The following is a 23808-nucleotide window of genomic DNA, read 5'->3' as shown; positions in this document are numbered from 1 at the left end:
TGAGTACATCACCAAGTTCTTAGCACTCTATCCTGATCTAACTATTAATCTGCAACTCATCAGCACTGGGTAATTCTATGTTTGCATGCATTTCTTTAAAAGCGTTCCTCCTTTAGTCATACTGTGTTATAACGTGCAATGGAGATAAGCAGCCAAATGTCAGCAACTTACCTTGTAGGTTTTTTGAGAGGAAACCTGAAAAGGAGAAACAACAAGTTTAATGAGCTGTTTTAAGTTCTCAATACTATGATTGATATTAATGCTTATGCTTAAATACAAAGTTATCCTACAGTCTTGCAATGCCTTCAGAAGAGAATAACTGATCTCTTCTACTTCAGCAAATTATTGGCCCATCTAGGCAAAAAATTGTCAAGGCAAGGTTTCCAACAGAACACAGAAACAGAATTCACGCTGTCAAATCCAGTAGGTCTATCTTTCCCATTTGCAAAGCAGCTCATGGATCACCTTCCCCTTATAACAACTAATTCCATCAGTGAAAATTAACATAGCTCAATTTCCCAGCCTGCTGATCGACTGATTATCCAGCATTTCAAGAAGGTCCAGGCTGTCATTGTAAATTCTCCTATAGATGTAACACTCCCATTACCTCCCTCCCATGCGGGTTCCATGAAGCCCAGCAATCCTGCAGCTCGTTGCAGGGGTTCCCTAACAAGATCTCTTAATTATTTGCATGGAATTGTTAAATTTGAGACAACAGTGTAAAGTTAAGTTGGAAATACAGTAACTATCCCAGATGTTACTTCTGGGACACAGACAACATAAGCAACAGCTCAGACACAAAAGCAGCCACAAGTATATGTGCGTTATGCAATGAAACAACTAGGACCTACAAAACCTGGATGTATTTTTCTCCTTAAATTACCAGAGACAGATGGCTGAGCCAGGATTTTGCCACCTACCACCTAGGCCTGTGATACACAGAGTGGCACAACCCGAAACAGCAACCTCAGAACTAAATCCCTCCCAGTTACCTGGAAAACATAACTGGACACACAGTGGAAGCACCCAACTTAATCCTTCACTGCAGGTAACTGTGTGTACAGCCCTAAGACCAGGCAGCTTGAACCCAAGCACACACTGCCAATAGTGCACAGCACTGAAATGAGCATCTGGTGACACAGCAGGTGAGTGGCCCTACAGTGACACCAACAACACTGTCTGCCTGTTCCAGGAACAACCAAACACAGCAGACCCAGGGCACAGCCAACAGCAGCCATCCTGGGACAACCCAGCTGGGACCCAACGCTGTGCAGTGAGCAGATCATAGAATCATGGAATTGATAAGGTTGGAAAAGACCATTGAGATCAGGGGGTCCAACCATCAGCTCATTAAACACAGCATTCGCCCAGTGCTACATCCAAAAGCAGCAAAGGGAAGAAAGTAGATCAGGGAAAGGATCTATCACCCTTCTAAGGCAGGGGAAAACATCTAAGACGAATTACATCTTATAATTATTATTATTTAATGCAATGTGCTTATTCTGCAGTCCAACCTACCAAGTGTGCAGAACCCCAGAGCTTTAGCTCCTACAGCAAAAGGAGCTGTTGACAAACAGAACAAACCCAGCTCACTGCTGCACTGTTTCCCAAACAGCTCAGAGTTATTTACTATGTGCTCAAGCAGAAGCACAAACAGGGGATTTTTTGAGGTCTAGAAGTCATGATGTTTCTGCTTAATGCATTTAAGCTGTTGGCACTAATTATTTATAACAAAAACACTGACGGCTTTTATTTTTATATAACGGCATGCAGATTTTCAGGATTTCTTTCGATCTGTACGAGGAGCTGAGTTCTAAGTGGGATTCAAATGCCCTCTTAAGGTTGCAGCCCTCAGCAATGCCGACCCTGCGAGCAGATCCCCGGCCCTCCCCGTCCTGCCCACAGCTCCCTGCGGGGCGGAGCTGCCCGGAAGGCAGGGAGGGAGGGAGGTGGGCAGGCCGGCGGGGAGGGCCTGGTAGGCCGCGGGCCTGGGGAGCCAAGGGCCGAGCAGGCCGCGGGCCCGGAGAGACGAAGGCCGGGTAGGCCGCGGGGCCTGGCAGGCTGCAGGCCTCAGTAGGCCGCAGGAGCGCCGGCCTCATATTAAATCCGAAAGCAACACCGAACCTGCTTCACTGTGTCACTTCACTCAGCACCACGTGAAATAAATGTCAGGGTGCGGTCTGCAGCTGGAGGCTCAGCTCGGCATCGTTGCTGGCACGCTCGGGTTCCACGATAAAACCCTGCAGACATTTTGTCTGATAGCTGATGAACATCAGCACGTTTTCAAACGAGTTGCTCCGCTCTCTCCTCCCAAATACCAGGAACAATTAAAAGCCGAAGTCACATTCTCTTTCTAAAATACTGGGTCAAATAATTTCAGTAACTCAAATGCATCAAATTACTCGAAGTATGCCCTGTTAGTCACGCTGCGTTGGTGAAACCTATTTACCAGAAAGCCGAGTGAGAAATGCATACCGAGAACGAGTAACACTGCATTACAACTCACACATGGATGCTCGATTCAGTGCTGGAGCCATGCCTACATGCTTCCTTCCAGAAAAAGATAGTTTGAAGATCTATGTGTCCAAACACACCCGAGCGAGGAAAGCTGCCCAGCTCCAGCAGCACAAAGCATTCCATTCCAGCCCTGGAGGTTGAAAATATATCTGACCATAAATAGAACAGCACTCCAATAACCATGTTGGGGCTGCTGGCTTTCTTTTTTTCCTCTCCTGTTCCTCCCATTCTGAAATATTACAAGATTTGAATTAACTTCTATCTCCAAAAGCAAACAAAGAAAAAAGATATTTAGATTCAAAGCAGTTCCGTGCACTTCACTGCTCACATCCCTGAAATTTCGAGGCCTGTGCGTGTTCCATGGTGGAATTATAAAGTACTACAACTTGTGCCGAGATGAGTAAGAAATATTGTGAAACCCACACAAAAGAGAGCAGCCAAAAACTGCTTGCTTGACAGAACTCATCTTTAATTAGGAGATGAACAGTCTCAACAGCAGCTTCTTCATTGCATTATTAGATTCATTTAAATAAGGAACTGCTTGTCACAGGGACCTCACAGAACTCCAGATTTGGGAAAAAGCAGCAAAATCACCCAACCACCCTGAACCCAACAGGAAAGAGAAACAATTATAGGTTCACTCATATCTTCCACACAGTCTGAATGAGGAGAACCAGAGGTTAACTTAGAGTCTTATCCCCCTCCCCTGAACACAAACCCCAAACCATGGCTATTGAAAAATTCCATCACTCTACTTCAGGTTTCACCCAGTAATTTAGTCAATCCACGGGTTTCGGTGACACAAGAAGCAGCTTTGCTGCCTGCACTGCTGAGGGGAAGCTAGCTCTTCCTTTCCTCTTGCTTACACATACCCACATGGCTTCCATAACTAATCCTGAGTGACATAAAAATTGCCTGACAGCCTCACACCTTTGTTCCTAGCACAGCCAGCTCCCCTTAGCACACATCATGCAGCATTTCTGGTACCTGCACTGATAACAGTCAGAAAAAATGCTACATTTCCTGTGAAAATCCAGTAGGGCTAAGGAAGTGCCTTGAAATAACAGTAAAGGTGGATGTTTGAAATGCCATTTTGCATTGGCATTTGCACGGCACTTGAAAGAAGTGAGAAACAAACAGTCTGTGCATCTCTCCAGTTTGCAGTTAGGCACAGCCACCAGGGCACTCTTAAGTATTATGGGAGATTGCAGACATGACTTGAACAAAAGCAGTACCAATGTGACCTTAATATAAAGCTAAAGGCAGTCTTCTGCCACAACAAAACGGGGTAGATGTGTTCTGTATGGGACAGCAGATGAGTAAAATGAACTGATGAGATAGCAAATGACAGGCGGGTCGAGAGGGACACAGATGCAGCAAGTGGGCTACTATTAGCAACCAAGAAAAAACACAGGCAGAAACCCTTCCAGCTCACCGTGCTGCCCACAGACTGCAGCTGCAAGCACACAGCCCTCCTCAGGCAGCACTGATCCAACATGGAGCCCAATGGCCCCAACACTGACCCACTTAAAGAGCAGTGTCATCTCTTCCCCAAAGCACAGCACACAAGCTCAGAAAACCACCGAGATTTTTCCCCCCCTCAAATAAAACCCCAAGTGCAGACTGATGAGAACAGCTTGCAGCGCAAGGTGTGGATGGAGAAGCAGCCAGATGAAGGAGGGCACCAAATGGTGTGGATTCCTGGGACCAACACACAGATCCCAGGAACTTGCAGCAAGTGCACCAGGAGGCGAAACTGAGCTGGGCAATAAAAGTTTCCATGTTATTTTTGTAGGAGTCTAAGGCAGCAACCACAGCTGACGCAATGACTCATGGAAGAACCGTTTGTGGCATTATTAGCTTTAGATTACTAACAGCTTGCAAGCAGAGCTTCTGAACAAGAACACAGGGAATTTAGGACTGCTATTTGTTGAGGGGACTCAACACTGTTCCCCATCCTTTAAACTTCCTCAGCGATTTTAGTGCTGGGCTGGTCCTAAGAAAGCATCAGCACATACCTCCAGCCTACCAATGGCCCAGCAGTATCTCTACTCATAAATGGAGCATGCCCTTCATTTTTGCCTTTAGGTCAGGAAACAGAGTAGGCAATGCAAGCCACCATCGTACCTCTTGATGGATCAGCATAAGGATCAATGCAAGGCACCAGCCCCACACTTGCACTTAATCAGGGCAAGATCAATTTAGTAAAATCAAGGAGAGAAGGAAAAAAAAAAAGAGATGCCTTTTCACAAGCCTGGAAAGCCAGCAGGGCTCTGATGGTACGAGAAGTCAGCAGTGTAAGAGGATGGTGAAAAGCATCCCATCATTGCTAGTGGGAGCAACAGCAAGAGGTATCCACTGTGAGCTTTACAGTATATATATGGATCTTTGAAGGGAGAATGAGAAGGGAGCAAAAGGAAAGTTTAATAAAAAGGGGGGGGGGAAAGAAGAACAGCATGCAAAAAGAACTCTTTGTAAAATGGCCTACAAAAACATGAAGATCTGCCTCCATGTAAGGAGCTGCGTGGCATTTCCCGATGATGCAGGTAGTCGTGGCCACCTAAGAGGAAAACTGTTCTCTCTTGGAATTGCCACTTTGCAGCAAGATCTATTCTGCTCTGAAGAGAGCTTCCAGCAGTGTCTGTTAAACACACAAATTCAAAACAAGACAACAGAAAAGGCAAGCAGTGTACATGGAACACACTACAGCCAACTGCAGCTCAATCCTTTGCATCCCTTTTCAGACAGAAAGGTTTCCATTTCTCTGCAAACAGTAACATTTGGAAGGGGCTGAAGAAAAGCATCTCTAGAAAGTTTCATCCACAGTTCAGTCATTCAGCCCCAGCCCAAGCAAGTGCCTCAGCTATTTTCCATGACACAAGCACTTGGGTTTTTCCAAGAGCTGATGTCAGGGCTTTCCGTGGAGAAAGAGCTGCATTTACAGGGCAGGCAAGGAAGGAGGGCTTCCCCAGCAGCCATTCTCAATGTAGCCTTTGTGCTGCTCTGCTGCTGCAGCCAGGACCCTGCAAGAACTCTCAGTCCCCTCAAAAACTCTACAAAGGGGAAGGGACAGAGCCATTCTCAGCAGCCACTCCTGACCAACTTCCAAGGCTTGGAAGCATTAGTTTTCCATCTCCAAGCCTGGAGCTGCTGCCTTCCAACACAAGGACACCGATTGTTGAGTGCCTGCAATTGGGCAGGAGCAGACAGACCAACCAAAAGCAGGGAGGGGGGCAGTGGGAGGGGGCATAAATAACACCAGTGGCTCTAGCATCCACTTTCAGGTTCAGCCTAGACATAAGAGTCAAGCAACGGGGAGATGCAGTTTGACCATAAACACACAGTTCAGAATGGGGATAAAAACCCTTCAGAAGCTGATGAAAAATTAAGCAAAAACCCAGTGCTGTGCCAAGAAGCAATGCCCATGGTTTGTTCATTTGCTGCAAGGACTCATTGCATTACACACGTTACAGAACTGACTGCATACAGCGGAAAGGTCAAGCCTTGCGACTCCAGGAGTTCTGACCCACTTTTCTTATGTAATTATTTTGCAGTAGGCTATAGGCAAATACTGAGAGCTCAAGTTTGCCTGGAGGAGGAAGGGGAGCTGAAATCAGTGAGGCATGGCAACAGCAGAAGAGCTCCAGAATAGCCTTTCTCTCCCCATTTTCATATCATCTCAGCAGTATGAGCTCTATGAGGGAAGCAAACACGGCAGAGGATGCTGTGATTTTTTCCTTGGGCTTACCTTTCCTGAAAATCACCTAGAAATCCCTTTGCCCACAGCCTGCTCTGCTGTGCAGGAACGCAATAAAGCAGAGCGGGTTCTTGCACAGACAGGGCGTGACGCTCAGCATCAACCTGCCTCCGTAAACTGGAGCTAATTAGGGGGGAAATGCAATGTTTGCTCTGCCTGCCAGGAACTGCAGTTCAGAGCTGGAAGCAGCGCTGCTCCCCGCCTCCCTCCCAGCACTCCTCCTACACGGAGTCTGGAGCAGCTCTCTGGGCAGAGGCACGCAGAAATCAAAGGGAGAGACAAAGGAACACGGGCGCTGCCTCAGACCATTTTATTTTCCTAAACCAAGCATGGAAACCCAACGCTGTGGAGTGCCCTGGGACTTCCAACGCACGCAGAGGGCTCAGAGATCACTCCCAGCCTGCCCAGCCCTAATGCATTTCATTAGGCACGCAGCCCAGTTCCCTATTAATGCCAAACCCAGCTCGTGGTCGGTAAGAACCAGCAGCAAGGCCGGTGTGGAAGCACTTCAGCAAACCAGAAGACAGCAATGAGAAAGGGAGGAGAAAAAGAGCAAACAGCTCATGCAATACAACTGGAACCGTAGCTTTCAAAATACCGTAACACTAACTCCAATTATCCAGCTTGAAGTTTTGCAAATCTATGTACAAGGTTCAGAGCCACCATTTGAATATTTGGCCCAGACTTTGCATTTCTGGGGAGTGAGTGAGCACAGTGCCTGGCACAGGAATACGGCACCTCTGGAAGAACACCCAGCTCCCAGGTTCCGGATACCAGGAAGGAATGGCTCTGTTTTCCAGCTGCTGCATGAGGAAGCATTGGGAGTCCTGCTAAAACAGACCTGAAATAAGCATCAGAAACATCAACAGCAGCGCATGGATCTGCAACACCTTGACTGATGGATTTATGTACTAAAAAGGAATGATCACATCAGTTTGTCCGACCTACTGTACCACTCTGTAGCATCATCGTGTTACTCCTATAGTATAAAAGGTCAGTATGGATAACATCAGCTCCAAGAACAGCACCGTGACGTGGTTTAAATTTACCTTTGATTCTCTTGTCAGCTTCTTTTAAAGGTTAATGGGCATTTACTACCTAGAAACATAACGCCAACACCTTGAGCCCCAAACCTGCCAGCTCATCAGAACCAGGAATCTATCAGCTCCGAGCTAAGCAGACACTCAACCAAAAAGCATTTGCAGCCTTTGCTTCTCCCAACCCAGTCATGAACCTTTGGCCAAACTACACCCATTCTGCATGGGATGTGCACGCAACGACCTTTGCAAAGCTTCTGTGTATTTGCCAGCTGCAATAAACTCATTTATAGCTAATACGTCTTCAGCTGCCCAAAGGCAAAGCGTTCCCACTGGCCCAACAGACACCAAGAAAAAAAATCGGATATACACAATGTATTAAATGAAAGCCATAGCACAGAAATCACTACCACGTTGTTACTGAACCTGAATGGTGTATTATTAGTTCTCGGTCCTAATTCTCCTGGTGAAGTCTTACTAACATACAGGTAAACACTGTGGGCAACCAAATGAGTGACAGCAGGAGCCCAAACTGCCGGAGACTACATTAAAAACACGCAACTGATTGAACATTTTGCTTTCTCTGCTTCAGCGCTGCTCGCTCTTGGTGCAGCTCCTGGTTTAAAACACCCATGGAAAATCTGACTGCGTATCAAGAAGTTTGTCACAACTCAAAAACGTTTGATGTAAACTGAACTATAAAGTGACCAGCTACGCTGCTGAGCAAAGCTGAGGCTATCTCGCTTATTTACATTGCTGGGAAAAATGGAGAGACCTCTATGAGACACAAACCCACTTGGCACTCCCCCCCCCCGACGCACGTCTCACCTACTGAGCACACAGCACAGAGCTACTCCATGCTCACGGCAGCAAAAGTGATGGTATTCACAGTGACAGCCGTGGCACGCTGTGCCCTGGAGTGCTGCATCCTGCCCTGCATTACAGTGTGAGCCCACAGCTGCAAAGGGCTGGAGCAGCAGCAGCACTGCACTGACACCACCGAGCCCTGCTTCTTCAGCTAGAAAATGGAAGGGGAAAAAAAAAAACACAACAGCAAAGCTACCACGCTTGTAAAATGGCTCAAGATCCTGAGAGCAACGTCTGAATCAAACACATGGTTATTAATAGGCCACCGAGCGTGTGTGTTAGTATTTGCCTCCTGGTTCTGTTAGAATAGAAGAAGAAAGCACAGACTTAGGAAACCCACCGGTCGTCACGAGGCGATGGCAGCGGAACTCCTTGGGACGTGGCACAGCAGAGCAGAGCTCACAGAGCAGAGCTCACAGAGCTATTGGTGACCGCTATCAGCTCTGCTCCCTCCCCACCCCACGACGACGAAGCCAGGAGCCTCCTCCCTCTCCATGGCACAGAACCACCGGCCCCCAGTGCCAGCAAGCGATGACAAACCCCAACCCTTTCACATCACATCTTCATACCCCGGCTTCCACGGAAACTATTGCTAATGGGGAGGAGGCTCCCGATGCTCTCTAGCTGTATTAACAGCCTCTGTTCTGCACCAGAGCACTGCTCAGAGCAGCATTATGACTGCGCCCTACCGATGCCGTTTGCTTTATATGTATACATATAACACAGAACAAACCCAAAAAGGGAAAAGATCAACAAAAACCATTTTCAGCACAAAAAAGCCCATCTCAAAGCTGCTTCCTCAACGCTGATATGTAATATCAACGTGTATAAAACGTCAGCTCATCAAAACCACATTGGTTCATTGAAAGCCAGAAGGTTCTGCTCCAATGCAGAGGGCTGGGGGGTAATTTAGCACTGGGATGGAACAGGAGGGGTCACAGCACCCAGAGCTTCCTCCCTTGCTGTCAAACCTTTGTTCCTGAGCAGAGACACCAAGGTACAGATCCTCCTAACACTGTATTTAATTGGCCATTTTTACAGTGAAAATATAAAAGAGGAACTGAGGTTCACACAGCAGCTATTAATAGAAAGAAAGCAAAAAAGCCCCATATGAGAGACAAACCTGAACCTTTCCCTCCCTTCTTTTTCCAACACATTTAAAGAAAAATTCTTCCTCCCTCCTTCTGCATTCAAGGAATTACTCCCTCATCTTTCAGCACGTTCACATGAAAAGGAACAAAGACTCCACGTTACCTGGTTCACCAGCCAGGCTCAGAGCGCAGGGAGATCCCAAAGGCCCACATCCAGGGGGAGCACGCTGCCACCCAGCCCTCCCCACGCACCTCCCCTCCTGCAAGCTCTCCGATTCCTTGCACGCTCACACATCCTCCAGCAGCATCGCTCAATTGCTCAGCTGCTGGGATGGAACAAACCCCTCCTCCTCCAGCAGCAGCATCCACCCTTAAAGAGCTGCGTGCATTGGGGATAGACAGTCTGTATACATGCTGCACATATCCCACTGATGATTATTTACATATACCTTTATGTGCATGTGCACATAGATATATCTATCTCTTTGTGCATATACACATACATGGGTGAGAATGGAAGCACTCCTGCTGCCAGCCCAGGAAAGGAACCCAGAGGTCAGAGCAAGGGGCAGCAAGCTGGCCGAGCCCTGGGCAAAAGGATCACAGGGGGGAAGGGGCTGTTTTCTTTTTCTGCCCCAATAACCTAATGAAGTTTGTGAGCATTGCTAGCGGGATAGAAATTTCTTCACGCTACGCTGTCCATTTGTGTTTGATTAATGTAAATCTTCCCAGTGCTGCAGCCGTGCCCCAGGCAGCGCAGTGCTCACAGGCTGCTGGGGAAGCGACATTCCTGGGGTACCCCTTTGCCACAAAACCATTTGTCTCCTTTATATTTTTCCATCCCATCTTTGGAGTTTTCAATTGGAGTTTTCAATTGCTATTCCTGATACAACTCAACCCCCTTCCCAAATCACAGCGGTTATTATAAAGATCAATCCGCAGTAAATCGTTGTATTAACAGCAATCCCTCAAATCTCACATCCCTCCTGTGCTGTCCCATGCAACGTGTGCCGGTACCAAATATAACCTCAAAGCCACAGCTGCACCATGGCTGCAATTATGCAGCGGCCAGGAAGCAAAAGACAGCAGCTCCTGCTCCTATCTGCTCCCTGCTTCTACTCGTGCAGTCATTCCCCTGCCTCAGCTTGCTTTTCAGATCTGCACAGACAGTATTTAGTTTGAAAGCATCCAGGTCATTGCACAGACATACAGAGCATGGATACACCACAGGGCAGGGCTGTGCCTTCACCTCACAGGGGGACAGTTTCAGTCCCTTTAAGCATCAGAACTCTCACTATGGCATAAACACATGGGAAATAAATGAAAACTTCCATTGGCACTTGAGCTCCAGTTCTCCTACTTGCTCCCAATAAGGACAGGCATGTTAACATCTGATTTTAACACAGGATTATAAGCCAGTAGGATCACTGCAGGATAAGGCTTCACTGCTGGCTGCAGTGTCTGGCCGGGGCTTATAATTTTAGACTGTGCATTTTGATTGATGTTTTATCTGCAGATTTTGGGGGGGAAAATAAAGCAACACAATGCATTCCTTTCAAGTGCAGCCCAAAGCAGCTGCCAGGAAACGGTGTAAAAACAAGAAAGGCTCAGGAATGGAAGCTTCTATCTCATTTCCTACTCCGATCTCCCAGATTTCCTTCCCTCCATACTCTCTCAGCCACAGGACATAAGAAGAAAACAATCTGGAAAGGATAAATAAATAGATCTTAGAGCAAAAAAGCAAGCAGGTTTTTAGAAGAGACAGCGAGGCTACGGCTGGAAATGTGGGTCCCTGCTCTAAACTTACCTTCTAGTCTCAGATGGCAGAGGGAAGAGAAAACAGAATGGTGATGGCACTTTCCACACCATTAAGAAAGCCAACAGCCAGACACCTCTTAAGAACATAGAAAAGAACAGCAGATGCTCACTTAGCCAGTGCAATAAAACATTAAGACAGTGAAGTTATTTCAGTGCTACCACAGCCTTTGCATTCCAGGTTTAACATTCCAGGGTTTTCCTATTTCTGTTCCACTGTTCTTTGGCAAATAACCCCAAGTGCAGTCCCTATTCCTTCGCTTACGCTCTATCGATTAAGGAACACATTTCCTCTTGCCCATACACAAGCCACACGCCCGCAAACAAAATAAGCAAAGCTCTTCTTGTTGTTAGCTAACAGCATTAGCAGCTCTCAGCTGGTTCGGATGGGATACGGTAAATATTTATGCAGAATTCACAGACCTTTACCCCAATAAGGAGCCAGACATGGGAAAAGATCAGTTTCCCAGAGCTCCATCCAGCGGAAGCAAAGCAGTCCCCAGAGGATGGACGGATGGATGGAACCACCACCAAGAGCAGCTCACAGCTGTGCTTCCACAGAGCCCTGAGCAGCTGAAAGAACCACCCTGCACATCAGTTGTGGTCTCAGAGGCTAAAGGTGTGCAGCAGCAGCAATCCTTCTGCACCCTGAGCCCACTATGGGCTCAGGATGTTGGTTTCTTGTGTCTCTTACATAAAGCAACAAAAGCTAGCTCTTCCCTTCTTAAATGAACAGGAACTTGTACATGACTATTTAGTACAGCTTGCCTTTCTTTTGACAGATAGTAAATGTGAAGGTGTAGATACCCAAGAAATCCCACATGTATCAGCAGCACACCGCAATAACACAGAGCCCATCAGATCACCTGCACCATCTGCATGCATCTGAGCAACAGCTGTGTGCTCCAAATAGCACGCTGCTCTCCAGCATGCAAATAGCTCCCGAGAAGCTGCCATGTCACAGGCACTGCAATGGAGCGTGCAAAGGATGTAGCAAAACAGGCAGTGGAAGTCAGACGTACAGAAGCTCCCCCCAGGAATTTCTGCCATGCAGAGCAATTTCAGGAGAGCTTACAGCAGGTAAAGCAATAACTCCACAAAGCAACCGCTTCCCATATGCAAACCTCGTGTTGTTTCAGCTCCTTAGGAACATGCCTTCATTTACTGTAACTTAGTTTGAAAAATAGGAAACTGAGGTAGAGAAACAGGAAATTGTTTCTGCACTCAGAGAGCAAGCCAACAATTGCTGAAGGATAAGCACACCCCGGATTGTTCGAGCAGCCATTCCATCTGAAACCTGTACAGGGCAGAAAACAAGCCACGGGTATTTAGCATATCTGATGCAATTGAAGGCTGGCAATGGGCGGTAAAGCCAAAAGACCTGCAAGCTTTCAGGATTCAGAGTAGTTTGGCACCATTACCTGAAAGCTTTCAGGGGCCTGGTCGCAGGATGGGAAGCCCAGCAGATGCCCTTATGTTCTTAATGCAGCTTCAGGACTCGCTGCTTGGAGCCCAGGGCACCCACGGGGATGGCAAGCAAAACCCAAGCTCAGAACTGCTCCAAAGCAAACACGGTTCACAGGCAGCTGTCAAATCTGCCCAATCAGGGAGGAAAATTCAAAGAAGAAAACCAACCTATCTGCACAAGCAAAAAGCAAAGGATGTTTCATGAGCATGAGCCCCAATTCCTTCCATCTCTCAATGCCTGCGCTGACTTCTGGTGTAGGAAAACGGGCTAGATGGAGCTTCATTTAAAGGTCACGCTGTTTCCTTCCTTCATCTTTTACAACGAGCAATTTTAGAAGCCACTCAACATCTCAGAACAGCACATATAAACAATTCCTGCTCATCCTGCCGCTGAAGTGCATTTAACCAATTCCCACCAGCCTGCAACGGCGGCTGAAAAACAGAGTTATGATCCAAAGAGAACAAACCCCAATCTAAGAGCACGGCTGCAGCAGCCGATAGCACGGAGCTGTGGTGTGCTCTAGAGCAGGAAGCTTTTGGCAATAAATACTTTGAGGCCTAATAAACTGCATATCAAGAACCAGGAAGAAGAAAAAAGCTTGACTCCTTCTTTCCAAAGGTTTCTGCAGTTTCATTTCAGCTCTCATCCGTCTCTGGCTTTAACCTACAATGTAACCCCAAAATTAAAGGATACAGTGTCAAAACATCAATCCCACACAACAGCCTTTAGCATCACCGTATTCATGTCATCTGTGCTCCCCAGGTCTGACAGCAGGAGACAACCGAACGCACAGCACCAGTACCTGTATTCACAGCCCCAGGCTCTGAAGACACACAGATCCATTTCTCAAGGGCACCGGAACCTATTTCACTCCCATTGCTTCAGCAGCACAAGGGAAATACAACCACTGATGTTCAGAACTCACGCTATTTCCAGACACTGTCTGTGAGCTTTGGCTCATTTTGCCTGAGCTCCCCCAGAACTCATTTTATTTCAGAGCCCGTCCTATTGACAATTCCCCCTCTGCCCTCCAGGCAGCGCATAATGAACTGAGTTTTCCAGGGCTGTTCACAGGGCTCACCCTGCCCCAAAAGCACAACATGCAGGAGGCCAGAAAGAAAATGAAGGTGCCTCTTGCTTTGAAACTCCAGAGCAGGGCTGCTCATTCAGCATCACCTCTATGGACATCCCCCCCCAGAGATGGGGCTTGCAGGGTAAATGGAACATTTCTCCATCCCCACCCCAAATCATGCACTGCTGCAGCCCTACAGGAGCTCTCAGCTCTGCAGGGACAACAGCCAAGCTAATTCCAACACAATAACTGCAGTCACTCCTCAGATAACATTTGTTCAAACACATTAAAAAAAGAATCGTTTCCATTGAAGCAGTGAATGCATGCAGCTTACCTACAGAAACATCATGCTTGTTCCTCTTATCAGCTCCATCTGAAGGCCACCCATGCTTGCAGATAGCACAGCTCCCTCTGTGTTGCATCAAAGCGTACTCCACGTGCCCTCCTTCCCAGCCCCATTGTACCCCATGAGCTGGGCATGCCCCCTGCTTCTTCAGCCATTTCCTAAGCCAAGAGCAGCAATGCTGTGGGAGGGAGTGCTGGGCTTGAAAACCAAAAGGTTGAAGGAAAGGGGCAGGTTCTGCAGGCAGCCCCAGATCCACAGCACAGCTGTGTGCAAACAGCCCAGGGCAGTGGGAATCCCCTGCATCACACTGCACCAAGCCCAGAGCAGCAACAACTCTCTCAGCAGCTTGCAGTCAGAGAAGTGTTTTCCTGGCCTGAACCAGCTGGGTTATTGCAAGCAGAATGCAGGCACAGACCCAGCTCCAGAGTGGGAGTCAAAAGCACTGCAGAACAGGTGCAGGCATCAAAACCCACAGCTAACGTCTCACGGACGAGTGCAAAAGCTGATAATAAGCCTACTAAGAGGAAAAGGGAGAGGTCAAGGTTTGCTATGCAATACATACAGCTGAAGTTGCACTGGTTAACATCCAAAGTAAACAAAATTCCAGAGTTTAAAGCGAGCACCAGCATTCCTCCATCTTCCCACTGGATGAACAGAAAAGCATGAACAGAAGAGCACGGCTGCTCTTTTTTGGGGAGCTGGGGTTTTTTTTTTGGATGTATTATGGGGTTTTTATTCCCATAGCATAAGTGGGCTGCACGCTATAGAGAAAGAAATTCAGAGTGTAAAACTTGGGGCTATCCAGCACGTTGCAAAGGGCTGCTGCTGAGGAGGGGTATGGCAGCAAGGCCTTGGGGTGGGCATAGGGCAAAGCGCCCCTTCCTGCAGCACCACCAGCTGCTTCCCTTTTGCTGCTGCAGGTTCTGCATCTCACATGCGACAAAGGCATCTGTGTTACCAGCACCTGCAGACAGCACCACAGCCTCCTGATGCACACCGATAGAAACAAAGATGATCCCACAACAACTGCAGACGGCTCTTCCCGCTGTGTCCCCATACCACCTCCACCAGCCAAAACGATGGAGCTCTGCTTTGCTCAGATCTCATCTGCACCCACACCAACCACTTCCGCAGCTGAAACCGCAGGGACTGAGCAGGGCAAACCACAGCCCATTGCTGTGTGTCAGCAGGCAGCAGCAGCAGCACACGGGCAGCTCCGAGACCTCTAAGCTGTCTAAGAACTCTTCCCCTCGTCACATCGCTGCCCATCAGTTCACATCACACAAATTCATCCTCTTCTTCCTATCACGGTTCCCTTGACTTTCTCAACCAGGCTGGATGGCTGGACGCCCCTTGGCAGCAGAGGGAACCATCCTTTTAAATCCGAAACAGCCCATAACTTGCTGTCGGCTGAAGTCATCATCTAATTTCGGACACCACACAATAATGTTTCAGAGGGCGGAAAAAGCTGTCCTATCTGCGGGGATCAGAGCCACATCTCCCGCTCTGAAGGCCCCCAACAAAAGGGCTGGAGCTCCTACCACTGTCTGCTACCCCAACCAGAGCAGCTTCAGAAGGCCCTGAGCACACCCACAGCCTCCCCAGGACCACAAAGGTCCTCCCACCACCAACCTGCAGTCAGCATGGCTGTGCTGCTGGCTTTGGATGGCAGTTCTCGCCTTCCATCAGCAGCTCCTGGCCCTGTGCTGTTGATGTGTGCTTCTAGAAGGCAAAGGCAGGCAGGAAACCTCTCTCATATCCGGCAGCTGCCACCAGCTCTCCCATTTCTATCCCTCTCACTCATTTCCTATTGACTTTCTCATGTCTTGCATTGCAGCTTTTTCCTATTTCCTTTTCTCCTTGCTCATTATAGCTCCCCTCCTTCCATTCTCTCCTCCTCCTCCCTTTCCCAGCAGCTTTGATCTCCACCCCCCCACACCAGCATGTCCCCAGAGCCCTCAGTGCCCCCATGCCATGCAGTGCTGTGAGCAGCCTGCAAGCACGCTGCCCCAGCAGCCACCAACAGTGCAAAAAGCCTTCAAGCAGCCATCAGATACTTCATGCAGGCTCACAGGTTGAAGCTTGCACATTTATGGGAGTGGTGGACCTGATCCTCTGCCTCCCTTGGATCAGCCTTGCTCATTATTAGAGATGGGTCTTCTCCTGCAGACTGGGAAATGCTTGTTTCCTGCTCTCCTCCAGGATCCCAGCACACAGCACTTCACCCTGCACAGGTTGCTGCACCTTGCTAGGAAGTAGCCCAAGCTCTGGGCAGCATAACTGCGTGCTATACCACAAACACAGCCTACAAATAAAATCAGCTTCTCCTAAACAGGATTAGCTGTGCTGCTGCTCATGGTTTCCAGGAGGAACGGGACTTGGACAACAAATTGGGTCTCCATCAGTATTTCTGAAGACTCCTAAGGCAAACTTCAGGATCTCAGCAGCACACAGACACCAACCCAAGTCCTGCCCTGAAAGCCACGTTTCCTCTGCCAGCTGCAAACAACCAAGAGCTCCCCATACCTTGGGATTCTCTCTTAGGATCAACATCAACACCGCAACCTGGTTAGAATCACCAAAAGTGGCTCTTTGGGTCGGGTCATGCAGCTTATCCTATGCTTTATATAGCCCTGATCATAAAAGGTTTGTTTTACTGAAGGCCTGAAATGAACCCAGGCCCAGGGGCAGCTCCAGGCCAGGACACGCCGTGCTGCAAGGGAGGGACACGGCAAACCTCCAGGAGGACACTGAAGCATCCAAGTAACAAATATGACAATGATTCAGATAGATTACAACCGAATTATTTCAAATACAGGAACTCACACGCTGCGCCTGAGGGTCTTTTCCATCCATCTCACATGTTCAACCCCATTCATTAGCTTCGCCAGTGCCTGAGCAATTTAACCAAGTACCTTCACCGACTGACATCACCCGAGTTCCAGCGTTGTCAAAACAAAGCCTAAAATAGCTCAGCAGATCATTTCTAAGCATTTGCCAACCAATGTAAACAGCATCGCTTCTTACTCCGCAGCCTTGCGGATGGGCACGGGTGGGTTCCTGCCTGCTGCTCTGCAACAGATAGAATACAGAGAACGAGCCCAAAAAGGATGCAGGGCACTCACAATGTACCAGCGACGTCGAGGAGACTATTTGTGAACGTCTGTGTCTGCCCATTGTTTTGTTTATGCTATTAATAATGATGCTTACATTTCAACATGAAATAAGGACGCTGCTTTTTCCTGCCATTTTCACGTATTTATTTTAATTAAAGAAGCAAACCTTGGTTCTTCCTGCCTCTTTCCTCTTAAAAGTGCTGCTCCTATTTTTTGCCTCTCGGTATCCTGCCGTGTGTTTTACCCTTCATACATTCCTCATCAGACACCGCAGGCTTCTCATCCCTTTTCATTTCAATAATAACTTTGCTGCTCCCTCCCTCGCCCTCACTCTCAGCCCAGTTACTCTCCACATCCCTGACCCTTCGTTTAATCAAGCTGAGACATGAACCAACGTTTCCATTCTTTAAACACAGTAATTACCCAGAACAGGGCTGCAAAAATAGGACACAATGAAGCATCACCTCTCTCTGACAAGAGAAAGATCTGCCTTTCCCCAAGGAGATTAAGTGGTATTGGACAGAGTGAAGTTTGGGAGCCTCAGCTGTGCTTTTAGCAGCACCTCAGTTCACCTGGCCTCAAAGTTCAACTGGAATTCTTGCTAACAATTTTCAGAGGAGAAATAGAGGTATCAGTGAGAAACCTGTGGGCTAGAGACCTGAAAGCAAAAGCCTGAGCCTACCTTTCAAGCAGCACGGCCAGCACACATCCCAGTGACCAAAAAGACCACCTGGAGATATGAGCAGATAACACAGACTAAAGCAAACACTGCTTCTCTTGGTGGCACTTTGCACAGCCCCAGGCTGCAGGGTGGGCTGAAGGTTGAGAACCTTGTGATCCTGAAAGATCTTGGGATACAGCTATGAAATATATAAAACAACTGGTACAGGTGAGCAGCGCTCTGCATTACCTTCAGGCAGGCTGCTTATACTCAGAGCCTCACCCACAGCTTTGCAATATGATAGGGAACAGTTTAGGGAGTGTAAAGGAGGATGGTGCTCAGAGCTGCCAGGACCAGCTCTGGAGTAGCTCTATTGCTGAGTGTGTCCATTGCTGCTGATCTGAACCCAAAAGCCTGACACTGAAGCAGCCTTTATCCAGCACTGCTCCCGATTCACACATCCAAGAGCTGTACCAGAAGCTGTGCACACAGGGAATAGAGTTATACAATGGGGCTACCACGAAACGCTGCTCCTGCCTCCACCCAAATCATCACGACGCCCACAGCTCTATTCAAAACTAGAAAATCAAGCTCACCTCAACTCGGGCTCTAGTACAAGAAAAATAAAGCCTCATAAATTATGCAGCATCAAGTGGGAGCGTTTGCTTCTCTCCTGGCCAATAGCAAACCTCAGGCAGCTTGGGTGCAAACAAAACATGAGTTTTGTTAAGTTTTTTTTAACTAAATGTGCAGTCGTAACATCGAGGTACCCGGGAACAACTCAACAGCGCGGCTCCCTGCCCAGCTCTTCCTCCTGTCCCATCCACCCAAAGGAGCCCTTCCCCCACCACAGAGTTACAGCAGTCCCAATGACACTGGGGTCTTACAAACAGCCTCGGACAGGGAAAGTGCATCTCAGTAGATAAGAAGCAATTAGGACCTATTTTAGTACCAAGCGAGGAGCAAATCAGCAATTAAAAGCCTCCCAGGGGTAATTATGTGTAAATTCTACCTCTCCTGTTTTTCAGCCATAGCAACAGAAACTACGGGGCTGTTAAAAATAAAACCCATTGGAAGGCAACTGTATGAGAATAGCTGCCAGTGCCCCACAAGATGCTCCAAGAGCATCCATCCTTCAGAGAGCTCCAGCAGACAGCAGGGGCGAGTCCTGCAGCCCAGCAATTGCTTCACTCTGCAGCACGGTTGGAATGGTTACAGGGAGAAAAAAAAACACATCTAACTATGAGACAAACACACACATATATACATATATATTAATGGTACACAAATGTTTCTTTGGTGTCATAACAGGATACAGCAACAGCGTGTTGATCATCCTTCAGCAGCCAACCAGAGCCTGCAAATGGCTGAGCTCCATCCCAGCCCAGCACGCCCTTGCAAAGAACACAGCCCTTATCTCACCCTGCCATGCATCACCAGCTGTGGCTGTGCAGCAATGCCCCAAGGCAGCACAGTGGGGCAGCCCCCCCACGGCACACAGCCCTCCTCCAGCACTGGCAGCCCAATGCTGTACCCATTGCAGGGTCCTCAGAGCACAGTCCAACCCCATCTCCAGCCCCAGCACCAGAAATGCAGCCCATGTAATAAGACAGGAGCACAGGGCTGAACCGAGGTGGAAACCTGCAGGCTAACAGCACAGCAAACCCCTCCTGTATCCAGAGTGGAAGAGCAGGAGCTCTATCAACCCCTGACCTGTCTGAGACACCTCCTGGATGTCCTCTCAATGGCCCTGTTTTCCCTCATCAACTGAAAGAGCTCAAGTGCAGATGCCCACCCCGAGACTTACTGGCTTAAGAGAAATGCCACCCTCTGAACAAACACAAGCACAGCAAGGAGAGTGTTACATTAAGAGGGTGTAAGTGTTTGCAAACACGAAGCGTCAGAGCAGTGAGGCTGCAGATGAACCGTGAGATACGGCCTGCTGGGCAGCTGGGTTATGAAAAGCAGCAGCTGAGAAAGTCAAAGAACTTCCTGAGAGAAGGAGGAAGTGAATGTGAGGGCTGGGAGGGCTGGCTCACACCACTGCCATCCTGGGCCGCTTGCTGCTCGTGTGCTCATTTCTAACCTCTTAGCACTGCTTTATAAGATCACCTTCTTTCTCCAGCAGCAGAGGAGCTGGTCAGGTCTGGCCCCTATCAGACTCTTCTCCATTGGCTTTGCTGAGCCTCGTGATGCTCTCATAGCCTCAGCATCTGTGGGCTCTGTGCTCAATAGCTGGGGCTGCACCCAGTGCCCAACCACTCACAATCCTCCAACCTTAAGATGCTAGAGGAAGAAGAGGTAAGAAAACAACACTGCTTTGAGTAACAGAGCCCCACCTGGGGATACAGCACAACCATTAGCAACACAAGCTGGGTTTAATGCCCAAAGAAAACAATTCCAGCAGTCTCAGATACTGAGATCCGCTGGGAAAAAGGAGAAAACACCATGAGACGAAACAGAAATCCCATGAATGAGAATGCCATTCATCACACTGCCTACAGAGCAGCAATGCCCATTTCTGCTTCCCTTCTGATTCACGTGTGCTTTACTGCCATACATCACACCACCTCCAAGAGGACACAGAGCACACTAAGGATGGGACAAGTGCAACCTGCTGTCTTAAGAGGCTCCACAAACCTAAAAGGCAAGCATGCAAAGCTAGAAAAAAGCAGGCCCTGTGCTGCCCTGTTACTTTCCAAACACCTTTGGCACAGATGCAAGCTGAGTTCTGTTGTTATGTTTTTAAGGCAGCTCCCAACCTGACTGCACTGAGGAAGGTCACTGATAAATAAAGGGAGAATTAAACCCATCACATGACACGTGTGGCTCTAATGACACCAGAAGCGCCAGGTTTATTTATATTGCACCTGCTTTACATTCCACCCTTGAGAACCAGACATAAAGAGGCAGTACAGATGTTGGGCATAAGGGGAAAACAAGCTTTCACCAACGCAACAGTGACCAAAGAATGCAACACAGCGCAGGCAGCAAGCAGAGGCACGGGCACCACATCCAGCTATGGAAGCTGCACCAGGAAATGAATGGGCATCAGGGTTGAGCCCCCCTCAGAACTATGGGGGGGGGGTCCCTTTAATGCCTCCTTACCTGGCATTAAAGGTCCTCTGATCCAGAGCCCCCACAGAGCACTGAACACAAACATCCCCTCCACGTGACCGAAGGCAAAAGGAAATGGAGACTTCTTTCCCCCCCCCCCTTTTTTTTTGGGCTGTGCTCCGTTTTCAATTTGGCCATCCCGATTCAATAACGGAAAGTATTTGGTTGTTACCAACCAGCAAGTTCAGCTCCCCGTCCTCACGCAGAGCTCAGCTGCCCTGCCTATGAGAATCCCAATGCTCCTCTCAGTGCCCTGCAACCTGCCTCACACACATGAGAGCAGCCTGCAACTCAGGATGCAACTCAGGAACACGTACCTGCCAACATTCATATGCATACACTGTGATAAAGGCTCGGGGTCTTTATCCAGCTCATCTCCAAGGACAAAACCCATGCAAAGGGACACATATGAAGCCTGGACATGGCTCCCAGCTCACCACAAGCTCCCTATAGCACCCACAGCCCCATCCCTGCTCCATTGATGTCTCTTTTAAATAGAAAACCTATTTTTTCCACCCTTCCCAATGGAGAACAACGGGAGGCAGGAGGGCTGAGCAGCGCAGCCTCACCTGGGCTGACCCCGGCAGCATCAGAGATGGATGGCTGCACATCTACGGGCAGCACCCAGCGCTGGTTGCTCTACCGACGCTATAAGATGCTTAGTGAGGAGCTGCAAGCAGCAGGACACGAAGCATTGCAAATCCCAAAGCAATCCCCCATCAACCCCCCCATCCCATCTCGTTTTCCTCAGCCCATCTTTCAACGCTGTCACTCGAATCATAGCCCGGAATGGGAACGATTCCCGACTACTGACCTGTCCGTGGTTGCGGGCTGTGTGCCACTCATTGGAGCCTCTGCCCAGAGCTCGTGTGATCCAATTTACATGGTACGATCACTGCGGGGCTGTCAGTGCGGACCGGCCCCACGCCGCCCCGAGGCCCAACAAGCAGCCCCGCTTCGGGGGAGGCATGCACTGAGAAAAACAGTTGAGAAGGAGAAAAAAAAAAGAAACAAAAAAAAAATAAAGAAGAAAAAAACCAAAAGAGAATCCCCAACTCTTGGCGCACTCGCTCAATATCCAACCCGAGGAAAAAAAACAAAACACCAAAGTTCAGCAGAACAGCCCACCAGCCGCGCTGCCTTCAGGGCAGCTCCTGAGGGGCAGCTCGGGCTCGCGGTGCTCCCTGCAGGCCGCTCAGCTCCCGCCGCCCATACCCGCTGCCGCCCGCCCCGACCCACCGCCAGCCGGCGGCCCGAGCGGGGCGGGCAGGGCGGGGGGGGTGGGCCGCTGCCTGCCGCCGCCTTTAGGCCCGCGGGGCCATGCCCGGCCCGTGCCCGTCCCCGGGCGGGATGGCTCCGTTCTCTTTTCGGCCTGCGCTTCTACGGGCAAAGTCCTGCGGCTGCGAGAGAGAGACAGAGAGCGAGCCGCGCCCCTCCTGTTCCGGCGCGGCTGGGAGCGGCGCGTCCCGGCGGAGCCTGCGCTGAGCGGGGCCGAGCAACACTCCTCCTCCGCCGGTATCCGCTGTATCCCTCCGCCTGCTCCTGCGCAAAGAGATCCCGCGGTGCAAACAGAGCGATGTCCCACCGAGCGTTTCGATACGGAAAGGCTTCTCCCTTCTCCTAAGCGAACCGACCCGTACGCTGTGCTCTCAACGGGGTGTTGAGGCTGGTCCGGAGAGAAACGAGAGGTCCGCTTTGATGGGTTTGTTGTTTTGGAGAAGTTGGGAGCAAAGAGGGGAAGCGTGGGATGAAATCATCTTCTAAACGGCACTCGGTGCAGACACGCAGAGCAATCTGTGCTTCCTTCCCCGGCTTCCTTTTGGGGGAAGAAAGAGGAAAAAAGAGAGGAGCGCTGACGTGAATCCATCAGAGCCTCCAGCCCTGCGGTCCCTACCCATGGCAGCTTCCTTTTCTGCACCTTCTATGCAATAAATCCCTCCGTGCACCCAAAGAGAGGAGGGCTGGGAGATCCATCTCACTGCAGGCATTGGCATATTAGGCCTCAGCACTTCTTTATTGCTTTTATTCTTCGGGGGGAAATCAATAAGCAATTAGGCTGTGCAATTAGAATGGGTTGTGGTCTGCAAAGCCTTCCCTGAGCCCCGCAATTAGGGCTAGTGCTGCCATCTGAACCTGGACCCCCAGCAAAGCCATAGGGCTGCATCCCAGCACTCCGTCCCAGCTGTCTCATAGAGCCCAGAGCAGAACAGCTCAGCTCAGGAGGAATGCTGAGTCTTATCAACTACCGATTCTTAACCTGTCTTAAAAGGTGGGAAGATAAAGGACAGATCCTTGGGGGTCCGTCATATGGGACTGTGAAGGGTTAGCAGCAGAGCTGTGCAGATCCGCCTCCCTGCCCGGCTCCGGGCTCAGCCGGGGCCCTGATGCCACCTGCTGGGGGAACCTTGTAGGGCCGCTCATTGCTCCCAACGGAGCATCCCCTGCAGACCTCAATGTAAGGACAGACAGCTTTGTAAAGCAGCATGCCCTGACACAGAGCTGCAGGTCTCATCGCTGAGCTTTGCTGAGCTCCATCATAAAAACTGAAGTCTTCTGATTTTGTTGCTTTGCTCACTTTCCACACCGTGCCTTTCAGCATCTCATGCCTTAACACAGGCACACGGTTTGCTTCCTATAGAGACAAGCAGCTTGTTTTGCATCCAGCCCACTGGAATTGCATGCAGGGCCGCTCTCTGCTTTAAGTCACTGGGACACATGCAATACTTTGCTGCCTTTGTTGAGGCACAGATAGGCTAATCTACCACTGTGACAGCGTATTACGGTGCCTAAACCTGGATAAGCCACGCCACAGCGAGTGTTTTTATAGCACTAAGCTTTTCTTTCCACATCAGCATAATTAAAGCAGCAGCAGCATGTGTAAGGGCAAAGCTGCTGTGAGCGCTGCCATGGAGTCTTCTTGCTTCTGCTTGAATCAACGTCCTCC

General features: G+C 49.2%; 1 protein-coding gene across 5 annotated transcripts in view; it reads right to left on the bottom strand.

Moving 5' to 3' along the window:
• The window catches only part of ARHGEF12 (Rho guanine nucleotide exchange factor 12), a 61826-nt gene extending 39971 nt beyond the window's left edge, over positions 1-21855 (bottom strand). For 3 of the 5 annotated variants that reach the window (XM_072354689.1, XM_072354691.1, XM_072354692.1), the window contains exons 1-2: positions 21679-21855; positions 172-195 (exon numbers count right to left, since the gene is read on the bottom strand). In XM_072354689.1, the coding sequence (XP_072210790.1) occupies positions 172-195; positions 21679-21710 (56 nt within the window). In that variant the 5' untranslated portion in view covers positions 21711-21855. Of the gene's footprint in view, positions 1-171; positions 196-8518; positions 8582-9432; positions 9597-21678 lie in introns of those variants that run through there. The other 2 variants (XM_072354693.1, XM_072354694.1) reach the window with 2 other exon arrangements.
• Positions 21856-23808: the final 1953 nt, after the last annotated feature.

This window comes from Excalfactoria chinensis, chromosome 21 (assembly GCF_039878825.1).
Source record: "Excalfactoria chinensis isolate bCotChi1 chromosome 21, bCotChi1.hap2, whole genome shotgun sequence".
NCBI classification, from domain to species: Eukaryota; Metazoa; Chordata; class Aves; order Galliformes; family Phasianidae; genus Excalfactoria; species Excalfactoria chinensis.
Note: the sequence above shows the minus strand (reverse complement) of the source record. Positions and strands in the feature narration are given on the sequence as shown.